A 24,994-nucleotide genomic window follows, 5' to 3' on the forward strand; every position below is an offset into this window, starting at 1 on the left:
AAGGTAATCCAGGATGGGGGTCGGGACCTAGTGAAGACCTGGAAGTGCAACCCATGATAGTCTAGTGATGACTTTCTTCCCAGTTTCTTACCTAGTATTTTTCTTGGTTATTTTTTTATGTTTGTTAGACCTCTGGAATTTGATTTTTTAGTTATTGTTCTCAAGATTTTCTTGGTCGTCTTGTGGTTCCCTTATATTGGTAATCTTGATTATCCTTGTTCTTGTCTAGCATACAATAGTGTTGCATCCATGTAAGCCTTGATTGTGTTAATGCTTCATGATTATTACCTCACTCTAGTCTCTGGGGTCTGACTGATACCTTCTAGCATGGGGGTGGATCTTATGGTACCACACGGTTGGGTGGAGTTTATTTTGCACCCATTGGGTTTGGTATGAGATCATTTTATTTTTGTGATGGTTCGAGATGAAGGTTGAAGACCTATTCTTGCACTCCAGTTATTGAGTTTCAGACATCCTTGTGTTAGAGGATTATATCCATTGTGATATCATGTAATGTAATTATGATCATTTGTAAAATCATGGCTATGTAATCTGCACCATGCTCTTTGAGCAGGCCTCATGTATATTAGATTATTGTTATAAGAGTTGTTTTGTTGTGAGCCCTTGAGGACACTCTAGTGCTATTTATGTTGATGTATATGATATCCTTTTCTTGTGTGTTCATGATGTTCATGATGTTTCTTGTGTGTGTGTGTGTGTGTGTGGGTGGGTGGGAGGGGGGGTGGGGGGGTAGTGGGTTATCTGTTCTATGCACATGTTCTACTATGATGTTCTATGAATCTATGTTTATGATATTATTTATGTATCTTAGATTAGAGGCTATTGTCATTAAATTAAACACATGCAAATTATATATTTAATCAAATTCTCTAATGATAGAATGAAATAATGTGTATGCAATAAATTAGAATGGTATGCTTTGTTGAACATATGACAATAATTATGGTACTAAATGATAATGAATAAAACTAAATATAATGAAGCTAAATAAAATAATTTATACTACATTGTACTTAAAAACATAGAATGAGCTTAATTAACTAAATGCTAACATGCTAGAAATTCTCTATCAAGAACTAATAAAAGATAAGGTATACATAAAGAATGAAATGCATATAATATGATACTCAAATTCACACATACACACCTCATAATACAAGGAGAATGTGTTGATGAATAAATGACATAATAGGTCATATAAGAATGTTCTATGCATAATATTGGTGAGATACATTACATTCACAAACACTTTCAAGGGTTTTACTATCTATTGAAGATAGATCATATGCACATGAACCATAAATGGAGGTCATTATGTAGGGACCTAACTAGTTAGGGCCTTTTTTTTGCTTGAGGTACATGTTTAAACTAGTTCTAATAACGAACAAAATCTTGCATATTGAAGTTTCAAGAAAAATAATTTTATTGTATTACTTAGAAAGATATGTTTGATAAGCATGAAGATGTTTGAGAGAAATTGTTCAATTCTCATTGAGTATTTCAAGCTGATTTAGTCGATATTTCTGATAAATGTCACCATCAATTAAATCTTTAAGAAAAACTCACAAAGATGTAATTTCCAAATCTAAAGGCACAATAACATCAACACCATACACCAAATTGTATAGAGTAGCACTAGTATCTATAAAAATACTTGTGTGATAGGCCCATAACTCATAATTTAATTGAGTATTAATCATGTTTTTTTTTAGCTTTTTAGAGAACTTATTCAACTATTTTATTAGAGGCCTCAACCTGACTATTAGATTAAGGGTTCTTGCCAGTTTCCAAGCAGTGTGAGAACGGTTGTGTATTTGTTTTGTTCATGACAGAGCTGTAAATTATAAATTTATTTTGTTGGTGACAGAGTTGTAATAATTGTTTCTTTCGTTGAATTTGTTTTGTTGGTGACAGAGTTGTAACAATTGTTTGTTTCATTGAATTTGTTTTGTTGGTGACAGATTTGTAACATTTACAGTTGTAACAGTTGTTTGTTTTGTTGATGAAAGAATTAAATATTGATTCTTGAAACATTGAACGTTAAAATGAGAAGAGCAAGTGAATTAACAAGCATTTAATCAATGAGCTCAATTGATTGTTTTCACTTTTGAATCCTAATGAAACCATCTCACCCAAAAACACCTTTGTTTCTTTAACTAAAAATCTTGCTCGAAAAGCCTATTGATGAACAATACCTTTTTTTCCAATTCTTCCATATACTTGCAAAAGACTACAACTAGTTTTTAATGTATGAATTTGTGTCTGGATAATTGAATATGCTATATTATTTAAGGTTCATGTTTTTTTGAGGTTCAAGTTGTTCTGATCATTTGTCTTCCCGAGTTTCCTGAGTTTTCTCCTCCATGAAAAATGTTCTTTTGAACCGGCAGGATTATTCTGTGCCAGAGATGTACCTGTGAAATAATGCTAAACTCACAAGCCTGCAAAAAGTCAATGCTTTCAGGACATGGACACCCTAATTAATCTAGATTGGAAAGAGTCTATGTATTAGTAGGTTCATTGATCCAATGACAAACAGACCGAACCTGTTATGAATATAGGGAACAACTTTACCAATGCCTTTTTCCCCAAGGGCTTGTGATATTCCTCTTCATAAATTCCATTTCTGCGTTTCCCCACTTCAATTTTTTCTTTGCAGATACATTTTCTTTGCTTACATAATGTTACCATAGTGTTACACTGGTTACACTACAAATGGCATTGATGTTTCTTTTTGCATTCATCCATTTAATTTAATATGTAATCAGAATTTATTGCTATCTAACCAACAGGTAGATCTTCTTGAGCCCAAAAGCTTGAGAAAAGAAATTCAAAATAATGGCATACAGAATTTATTCAAGAAATTAGACATCAAAATATTAATATACACGAAGTGGACAAAGAAAATGACTTAGCAGAGAAAAGAGGAACCTTAACTAATCTCTCTAGTGCTCTGCAATACTATCTTTACGAACAAACATAAGTATTTATGTCAATAGATATGTAGTAGTAACAAACCATATATAATATGGAGATTCTATATCCACTTCATTAACTTCCTTCGCCCTTAGCTTGGTTATCACCCGGTTTTCTGTTTCAAGAAAGATGCAAAGAACTAAAATTCAATGGCCCCTGGGTTGGGTGCCCGTAGGAGCCCGCCCAACCCTACAGGACATATGTTGATCCCCAATGAAATTATCTTGCAGGTGGACTTGATCTGTGCAACCCTTGGAACAGAAGCATGGGTTCAACAAATAAAGTGGAAAACTTGTAATAACTCATTGCTCTAGTTGGCTATTCCTCTCAAATCCATATCGACATACCCACAAAAAAATTTATAGTTGTTATAGACATATTCAAACAATCATGAAAACGGAAAAAAAAAATATTTTAGGTGGACAGGGCTAGATGGGTTCAACTGAACAACACAAGCACCACTCTACTGCAACGGAACTGTAACGAAGGGATACTTAAAATCTTACAAGAATTTGTATTTCTTTTGGGTTTTGGGAGAAGACCACTTTGTAAGTAAAATTTTTAAAAGATTTATTGAATTTATGTTAAGAATGGAATGCGGTCGAATTCAAATTAATTATGAAATGGGTGTTTGCTTGTGTAAACAAATACCTGTCAATAATCCTTGTGTGGCTTTGACAATGCTTGATACAGTCGTTAACTCTCATTCTACAACCAAAGTGGAGGTTCTCCGATTGAATCCCGCCGTTGAAGAAAAATATCAAATGGAGATTTGAAAAAACTAAAAGCTCAACAGTAGTTCCTAACCCACACATATTAATTATTCCCTATCGCAAACAACATTGAGAACACCAAAAAACTTAGGTCAAAGAAATTTATGTTTTTGCCCTTGCCAGAAATGAAAAGTTTGCAGATATCAACAGATTTAGAAGTCTCTGAATTTGATTTAAATCGGTTGTTCCTCAACATGAAGTCTATGTTATTCATGTCACCGGCTCCATTCCTAACTGGCATGCAAAATACATGTTGGTAAAACTGAATGCCACCAGAAAAATGAGGACACGAAAAATTGGGAGAGGCCAACTGTTTACCTGTACCAGAACCTGCAGCTCCAGCAACGTACTGATAGAGACCTCGTTGGTAGTGCGTTCTCTTGCATTGATTTCTACAAACCCATCTGCCAACCACCTGCAACGCTAATCATAGACTGCCAAAATATTTTTTTTAGTATTTCAAATAAAAAATGTGCAAGTTGTCTATAACTTGCATTGGAAAATAAATTTATGAAAAGAAATGGAACAGTTTGATTGGCTCGCTGAAAAATGATTAATCACGGTTTAATATGACTGCCTTAGCTATAGTTCCCTGGCAGGAACTAATAGTAATAATAATAATTGCTTCACATATTTGTTTTTGAATGTTGTGTCAATGTTATATGCAATAGTAGAAGAGAATCCAAAAGAAAAAATTATAATTGCTTCACATATTTGTTTTTGAATGTTGTGTCAATGTTATATGCAATAGTAGAAGACAATCCAAAAGAAAAAATTATGATTTCAAAAATTAACCAATAGATTGCTTTAACAGTAGTGAATCAAGTGGAATAGCTTCTACCCATTTCATAAATCAATTTCTGACAATAATGATAAAAATTGTGTCCCTTAGAAGAATATGAAGGGATTTTTTCAATGATATTCAAGTCCCATATGGAAAATTGTCAAGGAGAAGCTTGGTCGCAAATTTATTTTGTAGGAGCTTGAGTATGATTCCTATTTTGTTGATTCCTATTTTGTTGGCAATAAGATTTTTTTTTTTTGACAAAAGTAAAAGATTATTGCTTCATTGTTTGTCATAGTATCACATGCACAACAATTTATTTACTAAGGATTTACCACCAACAAGTCCACCCCTAGAGGTTGTATGATCTTCTTGAAGGCCAAGGGGTATTTTAGGCTTAGTAAGACATCACAAAAGAAGAAGATACCATAGAGCTTTCATGAATAAGATTCTGTTTCATGAATAAGTATTCCCTAACCTCCTTTCTAACCTCCTATCTAAAGGATTGCAGATCTAGCCCCGTAGTTATTACAGAACAATATATTTTAGGTGCAGAAGGCGTGAATTCCTATGGAGTAAGCACAGAGAAAACCAGGAAATCCATTGATCATTGGGATTCAATTTTCATTGTGACTGATCAGGATACATACAATATCACTGTAAAAAGTGATCGAATAAAAGAAGCAAAAGTGGACTTAATAAAGCCGAAGCAATTTCACCTCTCAACTTACAACCTTAACATCACGTGGAAAGCAGTTTGGACACTTCTGATGGCTGATAGAAACATCGTTTTGGGAAGGGAACTCATAACAAGTAAATAATATGAAACTCCAATGAATACGTCAAATTGAAGTTGTGACGAATTACTGCTCGTTAGAATATGTGAAGATGAATGTTCCAATTTTTTTGCATCAATATTTTTTGTTGCACTCTTTTCTGTAATCAACATTTTAGAAAACATACATTCAAATTGTACGAGGTGGAATAGAAGTAGCTAAATTTATACATGTCTCTTTGTTAACATAAAGTCTTAAATAATCACAACATGCACACATCATACACATATTAAAAAAAAGGCTTATTTTTTCTTTTTCTACTTTCAACTCCGCTGCCATTTCAGTCGGTTGTGAGGCAGAGATGACCACTGCAAATGCCCCATATTGTCGATGCAGCCCCATTACCTCCAAACGCTGTGGGTCTTAAAGATTGGCTACTCTTTCAACAAGTAAATAGGCCAAAAGCTGCTAACCTCAACATATAAATATTATCCCATACAGAGAATATACTTTAATATCCATTGTATTATTCTCCTTTTGATTTTTTTAATTGTTTTCTAAGTTTTATGTTGTAAAAAGGAAAAAAACAAATATGCAGGCACAAAAGTGTGCAATATCTAAACAGTTATTTAGACAAATTGAGATTAATAAATGACAAGGAGAAAGAAAAATAATTGGAACAATTAGTTTAGTTAAATTACAATCATATAATGACAACAAGGAAATTCATAATAAGAAATGACAAGAAAAATAGGAAGAAAGAAAGTAATGTTAAGTGGTGAAAACATAGATACGAAAAATACAACCAAAGAAATAAATAAAAAGAAAAATAATACACTAATATCAAAATGAAAATATATAGAAAGAAAGAAAAAGAGATAGAGAAACCCCCCACAAAAAGGAAGAAAGAATAAAGATAGAAGCACAAATTGTTAAAAAACCTAAAGTAAGGAAGATAATTAAAGAATCTAAAAATAAAAACTAACAAAGTGATAACAAAGAAAAAAAGTTGCAATATAATTAAACTCATAAATATAGCAGACAAGGAAAATTAATCAAGAACCAATATAAGAAAATATGATGATATAAGTTGTTAAAAATTGCGAGTGATTTGTGTTGGTAAACAGATTTTTCACTATGAATTATCCTTCAAAATTGACCCCGTTAGCCCGAAGAGAAGTGACAACCTTTCCAACAATTGGAGAGATTGCAGTGAAGCCACAATCTTCCTTTGCATTTGAGAGGGGTAACTCCCTCGTATGATGGGGGTATTTGGTATTTTGTGTACTTTTAACCCAAAAGTACATAAACGAGAAAGCATAGAACTAAACAAATATAAAGAACATAAACCCCAACAATAGACATACGAATACCAATTGAGATTTCACAGCAGATAACGAATACAAACGGGATAAAGTTTTAGACATGCTCTGATAATGAAAGAAGGACAACAAACCTCAACATATGAAGAAATATGTTGTACTAACACATACAATTCAAGATGCCGAGAAATGATGTGCTTAATCAATTGCATTGGTTACTAATGATTTACATGATTACATAAAGGGATCATCGATTCAACATATGAGAAATCAAAAAATAACAACATAAGAGTACATTTAGAATATACAAACTGAAATGCATTCTTAATTATTCTTTTCAAAATGCACAAGTCCAAAAGCCCTTAGATGTGAAGTGTCAAACCAAAAACCATTACAATTTTCACCCTCAACTTCTCCAGAGTTTCCCTCTTTTGAAAAAGTCACCCCCTTTATAAATGAATTGGCCTTGTATTTATAGGCATCTTGCAATAATGACCCTGATAACCAACTCATAACTACTTTTGATAACCACTTAATTTAACCATTTAGTGTAACTACTTAGAATAACTTCCTAAATAGCCACTTAAGATAACTAACTTTTGATAACCACTTAGGATAACTACCTAAGTAACTACTTAAAATAACTACCCTTGTAGAAATGAGTTAGGATAACTATTTCTTAGAAACAAGTTAGGATAACTAACTTTTACAAGAATTGAGTCCAAATTCTAACTTGTAGTTACATGAGTAACATATCCACTTCTTCAAAAGAACATCTTGAAACTTTCAAGTTAGGATTGGAGTGAGGTTCTTATCAATCTTCATGTGCATATTTTGTCTTTGTAATGATCTCATCATCAATTCTTTGTTTACACAGCGGAGTGTAGCTACATACAAAAATATCCACACCTTTCAAACCAATGCATTGTTGAACTTTAATCATTTGGTATCAAGATTTGAAATGAAAATCTTCTCTCCCATCGTGCTCTTCATATAAGACATTTGTTACTTCAAGTGAGTCTTCAGTCCACCCTTGTTTTATAACATGAGTCGATGTGACAAAATTTGCAACTAAATTGAGTTAGCTAGCCCACAAATCAAATAGCTCACTCCAAATGTTTCATGTTGTATTTGAATCATTACTTGTATACCATCCAAATAATATAGCAAGCTAAAGTTTTAGGATCCACAATAGGAAAAATATTTTGGGATCCAAAATCTCGCAGCATAGCATCATTATCTGAGTCACTTGCACTAGCTAGTTGTGCATAACTCTCAACAATAGACCTATTAACTTTCTATATCTGTGTGAATGCATCAATTTGTGCTTTTAATAATTGTATTTTGTGTCGACAAACTCTTGAGCCTTTTGTAACTCCTTCTTTGGCTTAACTTTCATTTGAGAAGTATAACAACCAAAAAAACACCATTTCGATCAACAACTACGAATTCTCATATCTATATGGTTATTCCTTTTGGAAATAGAACTGGGGCAATATTCACCGATGAATACAGTCCATGAGATGACATACCATCGAGGCATTTTGTTAAACAATCGGATAATATTTTCTATGACTCCAGATTTTGTATGTACATTTGCTTCAATCTAGAAATTTGTTGTTGCTTCCATTTAGGTAAGAAGGTGCTAATGTTGAATATCATCATGGAATATGGCCTTACACTCACCATTTGCATTCCTTCCATGATCTTGGTAGTTAGATTTTCTGAGAAGTTCTTGAAAGCGTTGTATCATATATATTCAATGCCGAATCTTGAAATTGTGGCAAGGTTAGTTATAACAACCAATCTTCATTTGAGATGATATCGGCTACTTCAACTAAAGTAACTTATCGATGAATGTTCTCTAGAAAATTTGCATTAAATTTGGCTATCTTGCTAATTAGAGTTCTTGATTCCAATAATCACCCACAAGTATGTCGTCATTTCCTAGAGAGCTAATATACTAGTTTTAATAACCGTTTGTATTCATCCATCGATGTCTTAAACAACTCGATCAAATTGCTAATGTGATTTTGACTGCTGAAGACAATTATAATGTGCACTGAAAACTCCTCCTTCGGTGAGTCTCACAAGTTCGGCAACTTGTGAAAGAACACAAACTTGCCAAAAATAATCATTCAAATTATTTCATGACTTTGCCAAAAGACACAACTCATCTATGGAAAATAACAAGATAAATTGCTAGATAAATATAGATGAGGAGAAAGAGTCCATGCTATGATTGTGGAATGTGTCTTTACACCCACAAATTGCACTTGCTCGAAATTTTCTCAAACCCCAAAAGTCTATTTTGCGCTAAACTTGCAACCATTGCATTTGATGGGATGGCATCAATTTGAGACATTCTATTGGCCACTTCCTTGCATGCATTTCTACCTAATACATTTTCTTTGAAAGTTTCTAAATCATTTTAATCATGGATCCTGCTCTATGAGTGTTCCATGAGACCACATTTCTTTTGAGGTGTGTTGACAAGTGTTCCATGAGGTGAGATCACTTCAAATAATTCTCCCAAAAGGTGCAGAAATCAACTATACCCTTGCTGATTTCATTTGTTTAAAAGTTTATTTCTTTTAACAAACTAATTTTGTGGTTCTGTCAAGTTAGTTATGATAACTAACTTTTCCAATTGGCTTCTTGGAGAACATTCCAAACAAGCCAAAACCACCTTCACTTCCCTCTTTACATTTCATGAATCACTTGCTAGCCTCCACATCAATGATTTGCACAAGTGCCGCAACTTGCCGATGAGTTGATGATTTGTAAATGATGGTGGTTACTTTATGTCATTGGGATCTTTCAAAACCACAACAAATTTTCATACTTGTAGTGCATCGACATCCTTTGAAACTTGAACAACTCATTGACAAATGAAGAACTAAATGGAGTGAATCGGTCTCCTTCAAATATTTGTAAACTGACCCATTAATATCATTTTGATATGTAATTTGATCAAAGCTCTATCTTCAACAATTTAACACTTTTATTTCATTGAAAACTTGGACAGGCTGGGCAATTATGCGAAGTGACAAATCAAGTTTTAATAACCATTTCATTTGGTACTTGTTGTTGTACATTTGAGAGCCTCTTTAAAAATGCCTATGCATGACATATCGATGAGAATATCTAACAATAATCTCAATTAAATGATATGTTTATGAACACATTTGTCATTTTTGAGAGCTTTACCATTATGGTATATCATGCAATCATGACATTCCTTGAGAAATACTTGTTATACTATAAACATGCCTAGTCCATGCCTTTGCATTTTGAAGCTAAAACCCAAAGAGCTTGTAGATGATGGAAGATAGTTTTAGTGAGGAGCTTATCAATCTAAGGAGTTTGACATAAATGTTTAAAATTTTGCAAGTTAAAAATAGGGCTAAGAGCTAGCTCTGACTGGGGACAAGGACTGTAAGGTACATACGATGAATCCAAAATCTTCACAAAGGATTAGTGCCTTATCCAATGGGAAATAGAGTCACAAAAAGAGAAGAGAACAAAAGAGACTTATTGGAGAGGCTAGACACAAACTAAAAATGGGACAAACACAAACAAAACTTCAAACTAAATATGTACATGATAGGAAAAGCCTACCTCAAATTTATCCAGGATGATCATACAAAGCCATTCACAGGCTAAGAGAAATAGGCACCTCTGCAAAAAAGTGACATGCATCCATGTGACACCTATAAGCTTAGTAGGTTGGAAACATTGAAAAATGTGAGATGTGGAATAATTTTGAACAACAACCCGAGTGGCCATATCTCATCATAAATCATTGAGTTTTCTTGAAAGATTTGGGTACCACTTTCTATGATATTCATTATGTGTTATGGCATCATGTTAAGAATATCAACTTTCTCCATCTGAAGATCCTTTTGATGATTTGGATTGGAAGACATTAACCCATAAATTGGACAACCTTGATATAGTTTGTGACATGAATAAACTTTTTTCAATGCAAATACTAAATTTGACTTTTCGAAAATCAACTTCCAGGAGCATAGGATCATCTTGTGTGATGACATTTTCTTTTTCTTCTATCGGGAGGACTTCAAAGAGTTCTTTATCCATGGAATACAGAATTGAAGAAGGCACCACACTTCCAAATTTTTGTTCCATCAAGATAGGGACATTTGTTGAGATATCTTCATAGTTTTCATCAACCTATTCATAGATATTTGCATAACTTTTTATTTTATTTTGTCTCAATGATTCTTCTTCATCACACCCTTCATGAAATTCAAAAACTTCATACTTAGGTGGCATGTATGATAAAAATTGGATGCTTGACGATTCATCTTTTTTCACTTGGGGCTGATCTAAAACTTCATCAATATCTTCATAAGTAAAGGCCTCCAATTCTAAAGGAAAAGAAGAAATCTACAAAGTTTCATTTGTGGTTGTCTCTCCATTGGTCATGGTAGTGAAAGGTTGCTCAGAAGTTACTGAAACTTTGACATCATCAATGCAATTGTCACCTCCATTGATTGGTGATGGAAAAATAGAAATGTCTTCTCCACAAAGAAAATCATCATCTGAAGCATTGAGATACTAGCCGGGAATAAAGACTACTTGAGTCTCATCTTTATGCATCTCTTCTTCACCATTCTCTTCATTCTTGGGCTGCATACATGCTTGGAAAGAATTTGATTCATCATCTTCAAGCTCTTTGTTTTCAAATTGATGGAGGACTTCTTTCTTGTTGTGGTAATCTTCATAATGCTCATGGCATATAGGAACACAATATTCTTTTTCTTCCTCACACACTTCATCTTGGACTCAACACATGTATAATGTGATGGAGCTTTTTCAAAACTTGGATCACAAGACATCTCATCAGGAATATGCACATCTTCAAGAAAATAATTTTCTCCCTCCTCTTTTTGTTCAATCGTTTTTAATTTTTGAAGCAAGAATGGATGCACTTTGTTAGGATCAAGTTTCCTATCACCATAAAATATTTTTAAAAATTGAACTTGTTCAGAATCATAACAATCTTGATTTCTTTGAGCAGCAAGTGAAATAGGAGGATCTTTTTCTTCATCATTGTTGTTGTCTTCATTTGGTTCAAGTTTACCCTTCCTTCTTTCTCTTCAATTACTTGCAAAGATTGGAGTAGAGAAGGATGAATTTTATTAGGATCAAGTTTCTTTCCACTGTAAAAATTCTTCAAGAAGTTAACCTGTTTAGGATCATCAAGACTTTGATTCTGTTGAGAAACTGGTACAGGAGAAAAATCACTTTTTCTTCATCTTTCTTGATAGTTGTTGATTTAGGTAAATGATCACAAGAAAAAAAACCAATCTCTTTTCCATCTTTTTCTTCAAACTTTTGCAATACTTGACATAAAGAGGGATGAATCCTATTAGGAGTAAACTGCATGCCACCATAAAAGCTCTTCAAGAATTCAACTTGTATGGGCTCATCATGAACTTGCTTCTTCTGATATGAGTAGTCTTCATCATCACTTTTAGTGTAACTTTCCAACTTTCCTTTGTACCAAACCATTGCTTTGAATTTGATCTTTCAAATAGAGTCACCAACTTTCATTTTGAAGAAGGTACCTTGAAATTTCTGAGGAACAAAACACACTGGTATTAAGCTCCCTAATAGAGTTGCCAAAAATCTATTGGTAAACAGATTTGTCACTATGAATTCTCCCTCAAAATTGACCGTGTTCGCCCGAAGAGAAGCCACAACTGTTCCAAGAGTTGGAGAGATTGTGGTGAAGCCACAATATTCCTCTGCATTGGAGAGGGGAAGCTCCATCGTATGATGGGGGTATTTGGCATTTTGTATACTTTTAACCTGAAATTACGTAAAGGAGAAAACATATAACTAAAGAAATATAAAGAATAGAAACCCCAACAATAGACATATGAATACCAATTGAAATTTCAAAATAGATAATGATTACAAAAGGGATAAAGTTTTAGACATTCTTTGATGATGAAAGAAGGACAACAAACCTCAACATACAAATAAATAAGTTGTACTAACATATACAATTCAAGATACCAAGAAATGATGTGCTTAATCAATTGCATTGGTTACTAATGATTTGCATGATTACATAAAGGTATCACTGATTTAACATATGAGAAATCAGAAAATAACAAAATAAGAGTGCATTTAGAATATACAAACTGAAATGCATTCTTGATTATTCTTTTGAAAATGCACAAGTGTAAAAACCCTTAAATGTGAAGTATCAAACCAAAAACCATTACAATTTTCACCCTCAATTTCTCCAGAGTTTCCCTCTTTTGTAAAAGTCCCCCCCTTTATAAATGAATTGGCCTTGTATTTATAGGCATCTTGGAATAATGACCTTGATAACTACTTTTGGTAACCCCTTAATCTAACCATTTTGTGTAACTACTTAGAATAACTTCCTAAATAGCCACTTAAGATAACTAACTTTTGATAACCATTTAGGATAACTACCTAGCTAATCCACTTAGGATAACTACCTAAGTAACTACTTAAAATAACTACCCTTGTAGAAATGAGTTAGGATAACTATTTCTTAGAAACAAGTTAGGATAACTAACTTTTACAAGAATTGAGTCCAAATTCTAACTTGTAGTTACATGAGTATCATAGCCACTTCTTCAAAAGAACATCTTGAAAATTTCAAGTTAGGATTGTAGTGAGGTGCTTATCCATCATCATGTGCATCTTTTGTCTTTGTAATGATCTCATCGTCAATTCTTTGTTTGCATTGTGGAGTGTAGCTACAAACAGTATAATCCACACCTTTGGAACCAATGCATTGTTGAACTTTAATCATTTGGTATAGAGATTTGAAATGAAAATATTCTCTCCCATTGTGCTCTTCATATAGGTCATATGTTACTTCAAGCGACTCTTCAGTCCACCCTTATTTTAGAACATGTGTCAATGTGACAAATTTGCAACTAAATTAGGTCTGCTAGCCCACAAATCAATTAGCTCACTCCAAATGTTTCACGTTGTATTTGAATCATTACTTGCATACCATCCAAATAACATAGCAAGCTAAAGTTTTAGGATCCATGGTAGCAAAACTATTTTGGGATCCAAAATCTCACAACATAGCATCATTATCTGAGGCATTTGCACTAGCCAGTTGTGCATAACTCTCAACAATAGACTTGTTAAATCTCTATATCTGTGTGAATGCATCAATTTGTGCTTGTAATAATTGTATTTTGTGTTGACCAACTCTTGAGCCTTTTGTAAGTCTTGCTTTGGCTTAACTTTCATTTGAGAAGTATTACAACCACAACAACACCATTTTGACCAAAGACTACAAATTCTCATATCCGTACGTTCCTTCCTTTTGAGATTGGATCCAGGGCAATATTCACCGATGAATGAATTCCATGAGATGACATACCATCAAGGCATTTTATTAAACAAATCGGATAATTTGTTCTATGACTCCACATTTTGTATGTACATTTTCTTCAATTTGCAAATTTGTTGCTACTTCCATTTAGGTACAAAGGTGATAATGTTGAATATCATCATGGAACATGGCCTTACACTCACCTTTTACATTCCTTCCATGAGCTTGGTAGTTAGATTTGCTGAGAAGTTCTTGAAAGCATTCTATCATATATATTTGATGTCGAATCTTTAAATTGTGGCAGGGTTAGTTATAATAACCAACCTTCATTTGAGATAATATCGGCTACTTCAAATAAAGTAAGTTGTCAATGAATGTTCTCCGCAAACTTTGCATTAACGTTGGTTATCTTGCCGATTAGAGTTCTTGATTCCAATATTCACCCACAAGTATGTCGTCATTTCCTAGAGAGCCAATATACTAGTTTTAATAACCATTTGTATTCATCCATCGACGTCTTAAATAACTCGATCAAATTACTGATGTGATTTTGACTGCTGAAGACAATTATAATGTGCACTGAAAACTCCTCCTTCGATGAGTTCACAAGTTCTGCAACTTGTGAAAGAACACAAACTTTCCGAAATGAATCATTCAAATTATTTCATGACTTGGCCAAAAGACACAACTCGCCTATGGAAAATAACAAGATAAATTGCTAGATAAATATAGATAAGGAGAAAGAGCGCATGCTATAATTGTGGAATGTGTCTTTAGACCCACATATTGCACTTGCCCGAAGTTTCTCAAACCCCATAAGTCTATTTTGCGCTAAACTTGAACCATTGCATTTGATGGGATGACATCAATTTTAGACATTTTGTTGGCTGCTTCCTTGCGTACATTTCTACCTAATGCATTTGTTTTAAAATTTTCTAAATAATTTTAATCATGGACCTTTTTCTATGAGTGTGCCATGAGACCACATTTCTTTTGAGGTGTGCTAAAAAATATTCCATGAGGTGAAATCACTTCGAATAATTCCACCAAAAGGTGCAGAAATCAACTATACCCTTGCTGATTGCGTTCGCTTAAAGGTTTAATTTTGTCAACAAACTAATTTTGTTGTTCTGTCAAGTTAGTTATGATAACTAACTTTTCCAATCGGCTTCTTGGAGAACTTTCCAAACAAGCCAAAACCACTTTCACTTCCCTCTTTGCATTTCATGAATCACTTGCTAGCCTCCTCATCAATGATTGCACAAGTGCCGCAACTTGTCGATGAGTTGATGATTTGTGAATGATGGCGGTTACTTAATGTCATCGGGATGTTTGAAAATTATAAAAACTTTTCATACTTGTAATGCATCGGCATCCTTTAAAACTTGAACAACTCATCGACAAATGAAGAACTAAGTGGAGTGAATCAGTGTCTTGCAAATCTTTGTAAATTGACCCATACATATCATTTTGATATGTAATTTGATATGGGCAATTATGCGAAGTGACAAATCAAGTTTTAATAACTGTTTCATTTGGTACTTGGTGTTGTACATTTGAAAGCCTCCTTAAAAATGCCTATGTACAACATATCGATGAGAATATTTGACAATAAACTCAATTAAATGATGTTCATAAACACGTTTGTCATTTTTGAGAGCTTTACCATTATGGTATATCATGCAATCATGACATTCCTTGAGAAATAATTGTTATACTATTCACATGCCTAGTCTGTGCTTTTGTATTTTGCAGCTAAAACGCAAAGAGCTTGTAGATGATGGAAGATACTTTTAGTGAGGAGCTTATCAATATGAGGAGTTTGACATGAACATTTAAAATTTTGTAATTTAAAACTAGGGCTAACAATATGAAATTTTCATGTAGGATTTTGAGAAGTGCAAAGTTAGGATGATCAACTTTTAGGTTTTAAAAAACTATTGAGTCTTAACTTAGGCATTTACATTTCAAATTAAGTAATTGTACAATATATTGTTTCTTAAAAGACCAATGTAACAATAAAAAAAGTGATGTAATTAGTATTCGAAATTAATACTATTTATTAGGGCTTCACAAATTATCACAAACTAAAAAGGATTTCTTATTAGTTTCATAAAAGAAATCAATTTGTGACTTTGATGACCAAACTTCTTTTTTCTTTGAGATCTAAAGCATAATAGGTTGAGCTAGAAATCTAAAGATGTCACACAAATATAAACTCTTATTAGAGTCTAATAGCTATTGAATTATCTCTAAATCTCCATTGGTGATACTCTTGTGAAAATCTTGCTCAACAAGTATATTGTAAACTATTGTTGATTTTTGAATAATATATTGGTTGGATTTTGAAGTGTGGGATTTTCACCTGAAAGGGTTTTCCCCATGTAAATCATTGTGTTGTGGTATGTATGTTGTTTATGTTTCTATCTGTTAAGTTTCTATAACTATTGTAAAGATCTATAAAAGTTTTGCATTACCCTCCTCTTAAGATTAGTGTAAGAATTTGTTTTGCTACTTAACTTTGTTACAATATGTAGGGAGTCAACTTGAGAGAAAAGAACCTTTATGGTGTGTGATTGCACTATGAAGAAAGTCAACCTAGTAGAAAAGAACCTTTATGATGTATTAATCTCCCTTAGGTGTTTCCGAACACCTTCAATCCTTGAATTCAATAAATTAGAAGTAATTAAGTCAATTATTAAAATATTTCATATTTTATTAGATGAGATATAAAACAAATAAAGTGACCTAAAACTATAAATTCAACTCCTGATGAGGTTGAAAAACAATTCTAATTTTTAGGTCGAATATAAATAGAAAGGAACCATTTTAATATTAGGACAAGTGGAATTTAGTAGGACAACAAAATTATTCCTTCTTCATTATTCTAGAACCAAGTACCTTCATCTCTCAACATCTAATTTTATATCAAAATATTGCTTTTAATTGTCACTCTCATAGTTATCATTAATTAACCTACACTAATTTATGCTTATGTATATGCATCTTATTAGATTTTACATTTTTGCAATCTACAAATTTGATTGTTTCTATTTTTAGATTTGATTATGTTTGATTTTTTAATATTAATATTTCCAAGTACATTCATTTCCATCATCAAGATTTTAGAGAACATGTATTCAAATTAGAAAAAATAAAATAAAACTAGCTAAATATGTGCATGTCTTTTTGCAATAGCAATATACATATATATACATATATGATAAACATATTTTTTAAAAACAAGCAATTCTAAAAATAGATATATTAATACTATTCTATACAACACTATACTCGAAACAAAATTTAAAAAGTTACTATCAATACTGATCACATAAAACCAGGTCAAATTCGGGGAATTTCGTGTAACACACAAATTCATTATTTTAGAGAGACCGAACAGTTATTGGATTCATGCTCCTCAATGGAGGGTAGAGCATGAATCAGAACAACTAAGACTAGTAATGAAGGACAGTGACATTATAGTGGTCGTTTGTACTGTTGGGTAGTACGTGGGAGAGGACATACCCTCGAGCCAGCCTGAATTTGCCGGTTCCTCCCACAATTGGCATCTCTGTAAAATATGGGGAAATTTGTGTGGCCACCACGGCGAGTGTGCTTCCATTAAATTCTCCACTCTGAAAAACGAAGTTGAGCACTATTCCTTGGCTCAGCCGTTCAAGATCATTCCCTTGACTGGAAATGGTGTACAAACCCTGAGCTCTGCCCAACAATCTGGAGGTGGGCTCAGGTCCTTCCGTCATTGGAGCGTCAACCACCAATACCGATCCGATGAAACTGTTCGAAAGATTGGCCGATGAGGCGCGCGCTACCAGGACGGATGTCCCGTTTTGTCCCCCATAAGTCTCTTGGAGATAGAATTGCAAGTTGGCTTATTTTTTCTTTTCCTACTTTCAACTTCGCTGCCGTCTCAGTCGGTTGTGAGCCAAAGATGATCATCATGAGCATCACTGCAAATGCCCCAGATTGTCGATGCAGATCCATTACCTCCAAACGCTGTGGGTCTGAAAGATTGGCTGCTCTTTCAACAAGCTACTAACCTCGACCTATATAAATAGCAGCCCATAGAGAGCACCTACTTTAATATCCGTTGTATTATTCCCTTTCTGTTTTTTTTCAATTGCTTTTTAATGTTTGTTTTTATTATATTTGTCTTTAAAGACTACACCGTATTAGGCAAGAGGATCTAATAGTTGAGTTTGTTTCAATAGTTGTTATAGCACTTGTTGATTTAATGTTAATATTTTTAACAATATTGTATCAATAGTTGTGATTTGAAACTTTTTAGTGTTGAGGATGACTACCCTAATTGAATGAAATGTATTCCTTAGATCTAAGATGTAACAAATCATGTGATGCCATATCACCACACCAATAAAACATGACTTAGTGCACAAGTATTGCTCTCACTCTTTTTTGAACCTTTTTGGACACCTTGGCAAAACGCTTACTAAGGTGGCATCATATTAGATGCTATCGCCCTGAAACTTTAGTTATAAATAAAGGCTCTAATATTTTACACTCCCGCATCATGCCATGGTGCCATCATTGAAGTGGAGTAAGAAAAGTTTGATAGAGAAAGCATAAATTAACATAGCTATTGCCACATGTTTATTGAGATCTAGATGCTTTATCATCATAATATGTTTTTGATTAGGGGAAAAATAGTTTTTTGGGGGACCCAAAACCTCTTACAACAGGTTTTGAAGGGACCTGAAACCCTCTAGAATTAGACAAGAATCCAGAACCCACAAATAGAAAGCCGCAAAATGATACAAACAAAGACTAAACACAACTCACCAACAACCAAACATCAGCTGGGTAACAAAGGACAAGTAAATCCACCAAAAAGCCTAAGCTATTAGACATGAGTTGTCAGTCATATAAGAAATTCAAGGGTTTTTCCAGGCTCCCAAAACCTTAACAACTAGATTAATGAGGAAAAACCATAAAGAACAAAAGAGAACTAACTAAGCCTCGCAGGAATTTGTGGGCAAGACAAGGATCAAGGGGTTTTGAAAGGAACTCCAAACATTCAGGTTGGGTTTTGACATTGCGCCCAAAATGATCAAGTTGAAACCAACAAAGCCTCTCCAACTGAAAGTCAACATCCCTCCAACAATACTCCTCTCCACCTCGATAGGAAAGGGATCCACCTCAATAGGAGTAGAAGAAAGACAAACCAGTAGTACGAAGAACAAAAAATGATTCAACCCCACAACCAAGCAACCAAAAACATAAGTTGACCACATAGTGCAACATCCAACCCCTTCCACCTGGCAAGGCACGAGTTCCATAGGTATTGCAAACAACTCAATAATAATAGTGGAAGAGGAAGCGGAAAGCATAATGAGCCAAACCCACATCATGGCCACAAGAGAAAATCCACCTCAATAGCAGCAAAACAAGGGAGAACCTAGCTAAGACCAACATTTTCCCATTTGAGAAGAATAAACAAAAAACATCAGGCAACCCCACAAGAACAAAAGCCTAGCCAAAAATAAACCATAGTCATCTCAGGCCCTTGAAAACTGCCAGCAACTGATCCCTGACTACTGAGAAGAACAAAGCCATGAGAGTCCAAACACGAACAAAATTTCTCAAAAGAAGTAGAGCAAAAAAAACCCTAGGAGGCAAAGATTGCAAAACCCACAACAAGTGCCAAGAAGACCACAACAACGAGGGAAAGAAGTGACAAACCAGACCCCCAAACATGCAAAACTCCAAACCCATCAAAGAATGAAGACCAAGCACCAGACCCAACATAGGAAAAGACACAAACACATAAGAAAGAAGTAGATAATGCACCACCGAGACTTGATCCACCCTAAAGATCAAAGAACATGGGTTGTAGACAACTCCATCCCACCCTGCATAGGAGAAACCCAAAAAAAGAATAGAGGCACAACAAAGACAACCACCATAGAGAGTAGAAACCTAGGGAAAGTAACATCCTACCCACCATCTCCATCCCTGTCATACCCTTCCAACTCCTTTGCATCAACACTTCTAGCCTATCCACCCAAAACCTTGCAAAACACCTACTTCCGCTCTCCATAGAGGACCTATAGAGTTATTTATGCTTATCATCATAATATGTTGTATCATTTTGTTTGAAAGAATTTTCTATCTTAATTTGTGAGTTTTTTCATTTATGGATTTCATTACAACCTTCTCAACCACATCATTTACAATACAAATGGAGTATATCATTTTGGTTGTCACATTAAAAGTGTGCTATGTCTTCTTTCCGCGTCCTCTATCCTTATATTCAAATCAACCTCTTCCTTGATCATTATGATTACTTGTAGAAGAAAATTTCTTACTAGGAGACTTGTCTTTTTGTTGAGCAAGACACATATTTTCATTGGTGCAACCAATTTTTCTCCCAACAACCTTTCCATGTTTTGGAAAGTTAAAGTGATAGCCTGCAACTGATTACTTGCATATGGAGGCTCTAAATAAGCTGAATAATTTCTTAGAAGTGCCTTAATGGAAACTATAAGTTAGATACCAAATTTTTAACTAGTAGCATCAAAATCTTATTTTATGACTCAAATTTTAGAAGACAAATCCATTTAATGTCATATTTATTTAATTCAAAGTTGAATAACATCAATTGCAACTAAATGAACTACAATTATAAATTGAAATTTTATAAATCTCATCATTTTTTAAGTGAATCCAAAACCCGTTTACTTCTTTGTTTTAAAATACATCTCCATTAATATAAACACTTATCAAAATTTAAACTTTATAATTCTTATATTATCCTATTTCCTTGTCTTTTAAGAGTTAATTCATATTGTTTGTTAGGTATTTCTATGACAAATACTACACTGCAAATCAATAAAAATAAGAATATATTTTTATGAACCATTCTATCCATGTCTTTTCTTATTAGAATTTCTCCAATAGGTCGTCGATCACCATTGCTGCTCCTAGGAAACTGGCCACAATTTTGGTTGTCGTGGAAATAAAAATGCAAATTGTTTCTTTTATTCTTTTCTACTTGCAAAGTGAACATGATAATGTGGTACCCGCTACAAATGCCAAAAAAAAAAAAAAAAGTCTATGCAGGCGCAGAAAGATTTCTTTTCATCAAGTTATTTCACCAGCAATAACTTTAATATTTGGATTTTTCCAACATCGATCTCATGCAGAGCATCTAACTTTACCATTGGTTGTATTGTTAGTTTTTCTGCTCTTTTATGGTTGTTCACACGGAATTTGCCGAATCGAATTATTGTAAGCATTCGAACTTTTTAAAAAGATTTTGTGAATTTATTGGAACAACTTGTACAAATTTGGAGTTTTTAAAATGTTTTTACTGTAAGCAGACGGACGAGTTTTTGTTTTGCTTCGTAGTTGCTATCTTGACTTACAACCGCCTACTGAATGATCATATGTTATATTTTAGTGAGAAGGAAAAGATGGATATGATTTTTTAGCTTCCTAAGATCACAGGAGAGTTTCCTAGAATCACAGGAGAGATCTAACCGTGAGCTTCTTTCATTAATATTTTCTCTGCATGAGGATCTAACCCTGATAAGTAGGTAGTTCCTCCACAATCGTAATACAGAAGAAGGCGATTGAGAACAGCTACATCAGTGCTATAATGAAACAGAACCCCAACAGTGTTAGGATGAAGAATCAAATTGAAAACAGCAGATAAACAAAATTAATAACGCACACAACAATAAACAATGAGACACAAATTTATCGTGGTTCGGCAATTGCCTACATCCACACTTGAAACAGGGGAACCAATTTATTATTCACCAATCTGTTTTACATATACACAGCTGCAACTAGCTCTGGCAATCAACTTCAGAAAATGAATTACAATTTGCTCTTAAAGAGCTTGCAAGAAGAATGTGAATATCCAAGAGTTTTGGCATCAAACAGGGAAGGAGTCCGTTGGACTTCAACTTCCAACAATCTCCCACTGAAGGCCAACGAACTGCTGAAACAAGTAGATTCCCCCACTCAGTTCTGCTATCAGTTATTGGAAAGACCGAGAGAAGCTCGGCAGAAATCGAACTTCTCCCACTTAACCACTTTAGTGAGCACATCAGCTGGATTCAGATCGGTATGAATCTTGTCTACATGAAACTTGCCTTCTTCAACCATATGGCGAACATAATGACTGCGAACATCAACATGTTTTGACCATGGCTGAGATGTTTGATGTTTAGTCATAAAAATTGCACTGCTGTTATCACAAAACAAAGCAAAATCTGATTGCTTCAAACCCAACTCACTAAACAAGAGTTGCAACCATACCATCTATTTTGCTCCCTCAGAAAGAGCTATGTATTCTGCTTCCGCAGTTGATTGAGCAACTGTATATTGCAATTTTGAAGCCCAAACTAATCGCTGCCCCAACAAATGTGAAAGCATAACCAGAAGTAGACTTTCTTTTGTCTAAGTCACCGGCAAAATCAAAATCGGTAAACCCTTGCAAAACTGCCTTGTCTTTTCCAAACCATAAACAAAAATCAGAAGTACCTTTGAGATACCTCAAGATATACTTAACCGCCTCCCAATGTGATTTGCTTGGATTAGCCATAAATCTGCTCACCAATCCCACGGCATGAGCAATGTTTGGTTGAGTAGACACCATAGCATACATGAGGCTTCCAACTGCTGATTTGTATGAAATTTTATCCATAAACTCCTTATCTTCTTGTGTTTTAGGACACAAGTGAGAAGACAACTGAAAATAAGAGGCTAAAGGTACACAAACAGATTTAGCATCCACCATACCAAATCTGTCCAAGACTTTTTTAATGTAGTCTTGCTGAGATAGTTTGAGTTCTCTCTTTTTTCTATCCCGAAAAATAGTCATTTTTAAGATCTTTTTTGCTGCCCCTAAATCTTTCATGGCAAATTCCTTTGCTAAATGAGTCTTAAGTTCACTCACAGTCCTCATGCTTGTGCCAGCTATGAGCATATCATCCACATAAAGGAGAAGAATGACAAATTCGCCATTAGGAAGCTTCTTGTAATAGATATAAGGATCAGACTTGCTGTGAGTAAACTTGTGATCAATTATGAATTTGTCAAATTTAAGATACCACTACCGGGGGGCTTGCTTAAGCCCATACAAACTGCATTTCAATCTACAATAAAGGTGTTCCTGCCGCTTTTTAATGAACCCTTCCGGCTAATGCATAAATAATTCCTCATCAAAGTCGCAATGGAGAAATGTCGTCTTCACATCCAGTTGTTCAAGTTCAAGATCCCACGCTGCAACTAATCCCAATACTGCTCGGATGGTAGTCATTTTAACTACTGGCGAGAAAATTTCTTTGAAGTCGAGGTCTTGCTGCTAAGCATATCCTTTTACAACCAGTCTTGCTCGAAATCTTTTGTGACCATCGGCTTCATCTTTTAGTTTATACACCCATTTATTCCTCAATGCCTTTCTGTCAAGTGGAAGTGGCACCAAATCCCATGTTTGATTTCTCACTAGTGCGTCCATTTCTTCGCACATTGCAGTGTGCCAGTTATCATGGTCTACATTTTTACGAGCCTCTTTGTATGTTGCAGGCTCTGTTTGATCAGAGATGAGCAAAGAAGATTCAGCCTCTTCACAAAATAGTAAGTCATAATCAGAAAATTTCATAGGAGGTCACCTCTATCTAGTTGATTTCCTCAATTGACTCTCTATTCTAGTAGTAGAGTCATTCAATTTTTGTAATCCCTGTTTATGTAAATTTATATCTCTCCCATTGTCTCTGGTTATGTCCCCTTCAATGTGAGATGGGTGAGAGGACTAGGTGCGCAAGGCCATGGCAACTTCCTCATAGGCCTGCATGGGAGGGAGACTCTGCGGGTGGGCTGCGTAGGTGGAGCTCGTAGCGACGATGTGGAGGGGACTGCAGGGGGCCCGCAAGAGAGGTGAGGGGAGTGCAGGAGACTCACAGGAGTGGGTCTGCGAAGGAGAGGGAGTTGCTGGGTCATGGGGAATCTGCAGAGAGGCTCGTGGGGTGGGGAGGCCATGGAAGGAGGGCTAGTAGGAAGCTTACGGGGGGGACAACAGGGAGTGTAGGTGGCGGAAGCTGCAGGGAGTTCACGGGGAGAAGAGCAGGCTGCAGAGTGTGAAGACTGCTGGAGGGGGTGTGCTGCACGTGAAGGTAGTGCATCATGCCTTAGGGAGAATGCACTTGCAGAATGTGGTGGAGGTGTAGAGCACCATGGAGTATGCTCAACCAAGATTGAATAACGTAAGCCAAGATGCTCACCATAAGAGTGATCTTCCAAATGTGCTCTGTTTTGCAGACCTCCAAATTTTGAATTAACAGAAGACCAATTATTTTCAACACTCACTTCATCATTCTCAGACTGAGAATTGTATTCAATAGATGTAGATGTCATAGGAGCTCCCACTGAATGAGAGACCAGAGGCAGAGCACTGGTAGTTGAATTCTGAAATAGAGACATGGAACAAATTTTGTCTCTGATTTATTCGAATTTTGTAGTGCGGGAAAGGAGGTTTCATGAAATACTACATCTCTGCTGCGAACAATCTTTTTGTGAACTGGATCCCATAATCTGAAACCAAACTTCTCTTCTCCATACTCCACAAAGATACATTTCAACGACTTTGAATCCAATTTTGTTCACTTTTCTTTGGGTATATGCGAGAAGGCTTCGCATCCAAACACATGAAGATGCAAATATGAAATCCTCTTCCCTTGCCATTCCTCTTCCGGAATACCAAAATCCAATTTAGATGATAGACTTCGGTTAATTAAGTACACTGCTGTGTTACACGCTTCTACCCAAAATTCTTTGCCTAAACCTGCATTAGACAACATACATCGTGCCTTCTCAAGGATTGTTCTATTCATCCTCTCGGCTGCACCATTTTCTTGAGGAGTGAATGGAACAACCTTGATTCTTCTAATCCCATTATCAGCACAAAAATTATCAAATTCATGTGAACAAAA

The 24,994-nt window shown here is 34.8% G+C and overlaps 1 protein-coding gene and 1 long non-coding RNA gene across 2 annotated transcripts; both read right to left on the reverse strand.

The window, feature by feature from the left end:
* Positions 1-2,850: 2,850 nt before the first annotated feature.
* Positions 2,851-3,935, reverse strand: LOC131031468 (uncharacterized). Its single transcript, XR_009103046.2, has 2 exons — positions 3,649-3,935; positions 2,851-3,248 (listed from the first exon to the last, which is right to left on the reverse strand). It is a non-coding gene; the product is annotated as an uncharacterized LOC131031468 (long non-coding RNA).
* A 45-nt stretch (positions 3,936-3,980) lies between these two features.
* Positions 3,981-17,779, reverse strand: LOC131858852 (dirigent protein 2-like). The gene is made up of 3 exons (XM_059212318.1): positions 17,544-17,779; positions 4,089-4,185; positions 3,981-4,004 (listed from the first exon to the last, which is right to left on the reverse strand). The coding sequence occupies exons 1-3, from the start codon at positions 17,777-17,779 to the stop codon at positions 3,981-3,983; spliced, it is 357 nt and encodes a 118-aa protein (XP_059068301.1).
* Between the last annotated feature and the right edge of the window lie 7,215 nt (positions 17,780-24,994).

The sequence above is a fragment of the Cryptomeria japonica genome, chromosome 10 (assembly GCF_030272615.1).
Source record: "Cryptomeria japonica chromosome 10, Sugi_1.0, whole genome shotgun sequence".
In the NCBI taxonomy this organism is placed as follows: domain Eukaryota; kingdom Viridiplantae; phylum Streptophyta; class Pinopsida; order Cupressales; family Cupressaceae; genus Cryptomeria; species Cryptomeria japonica.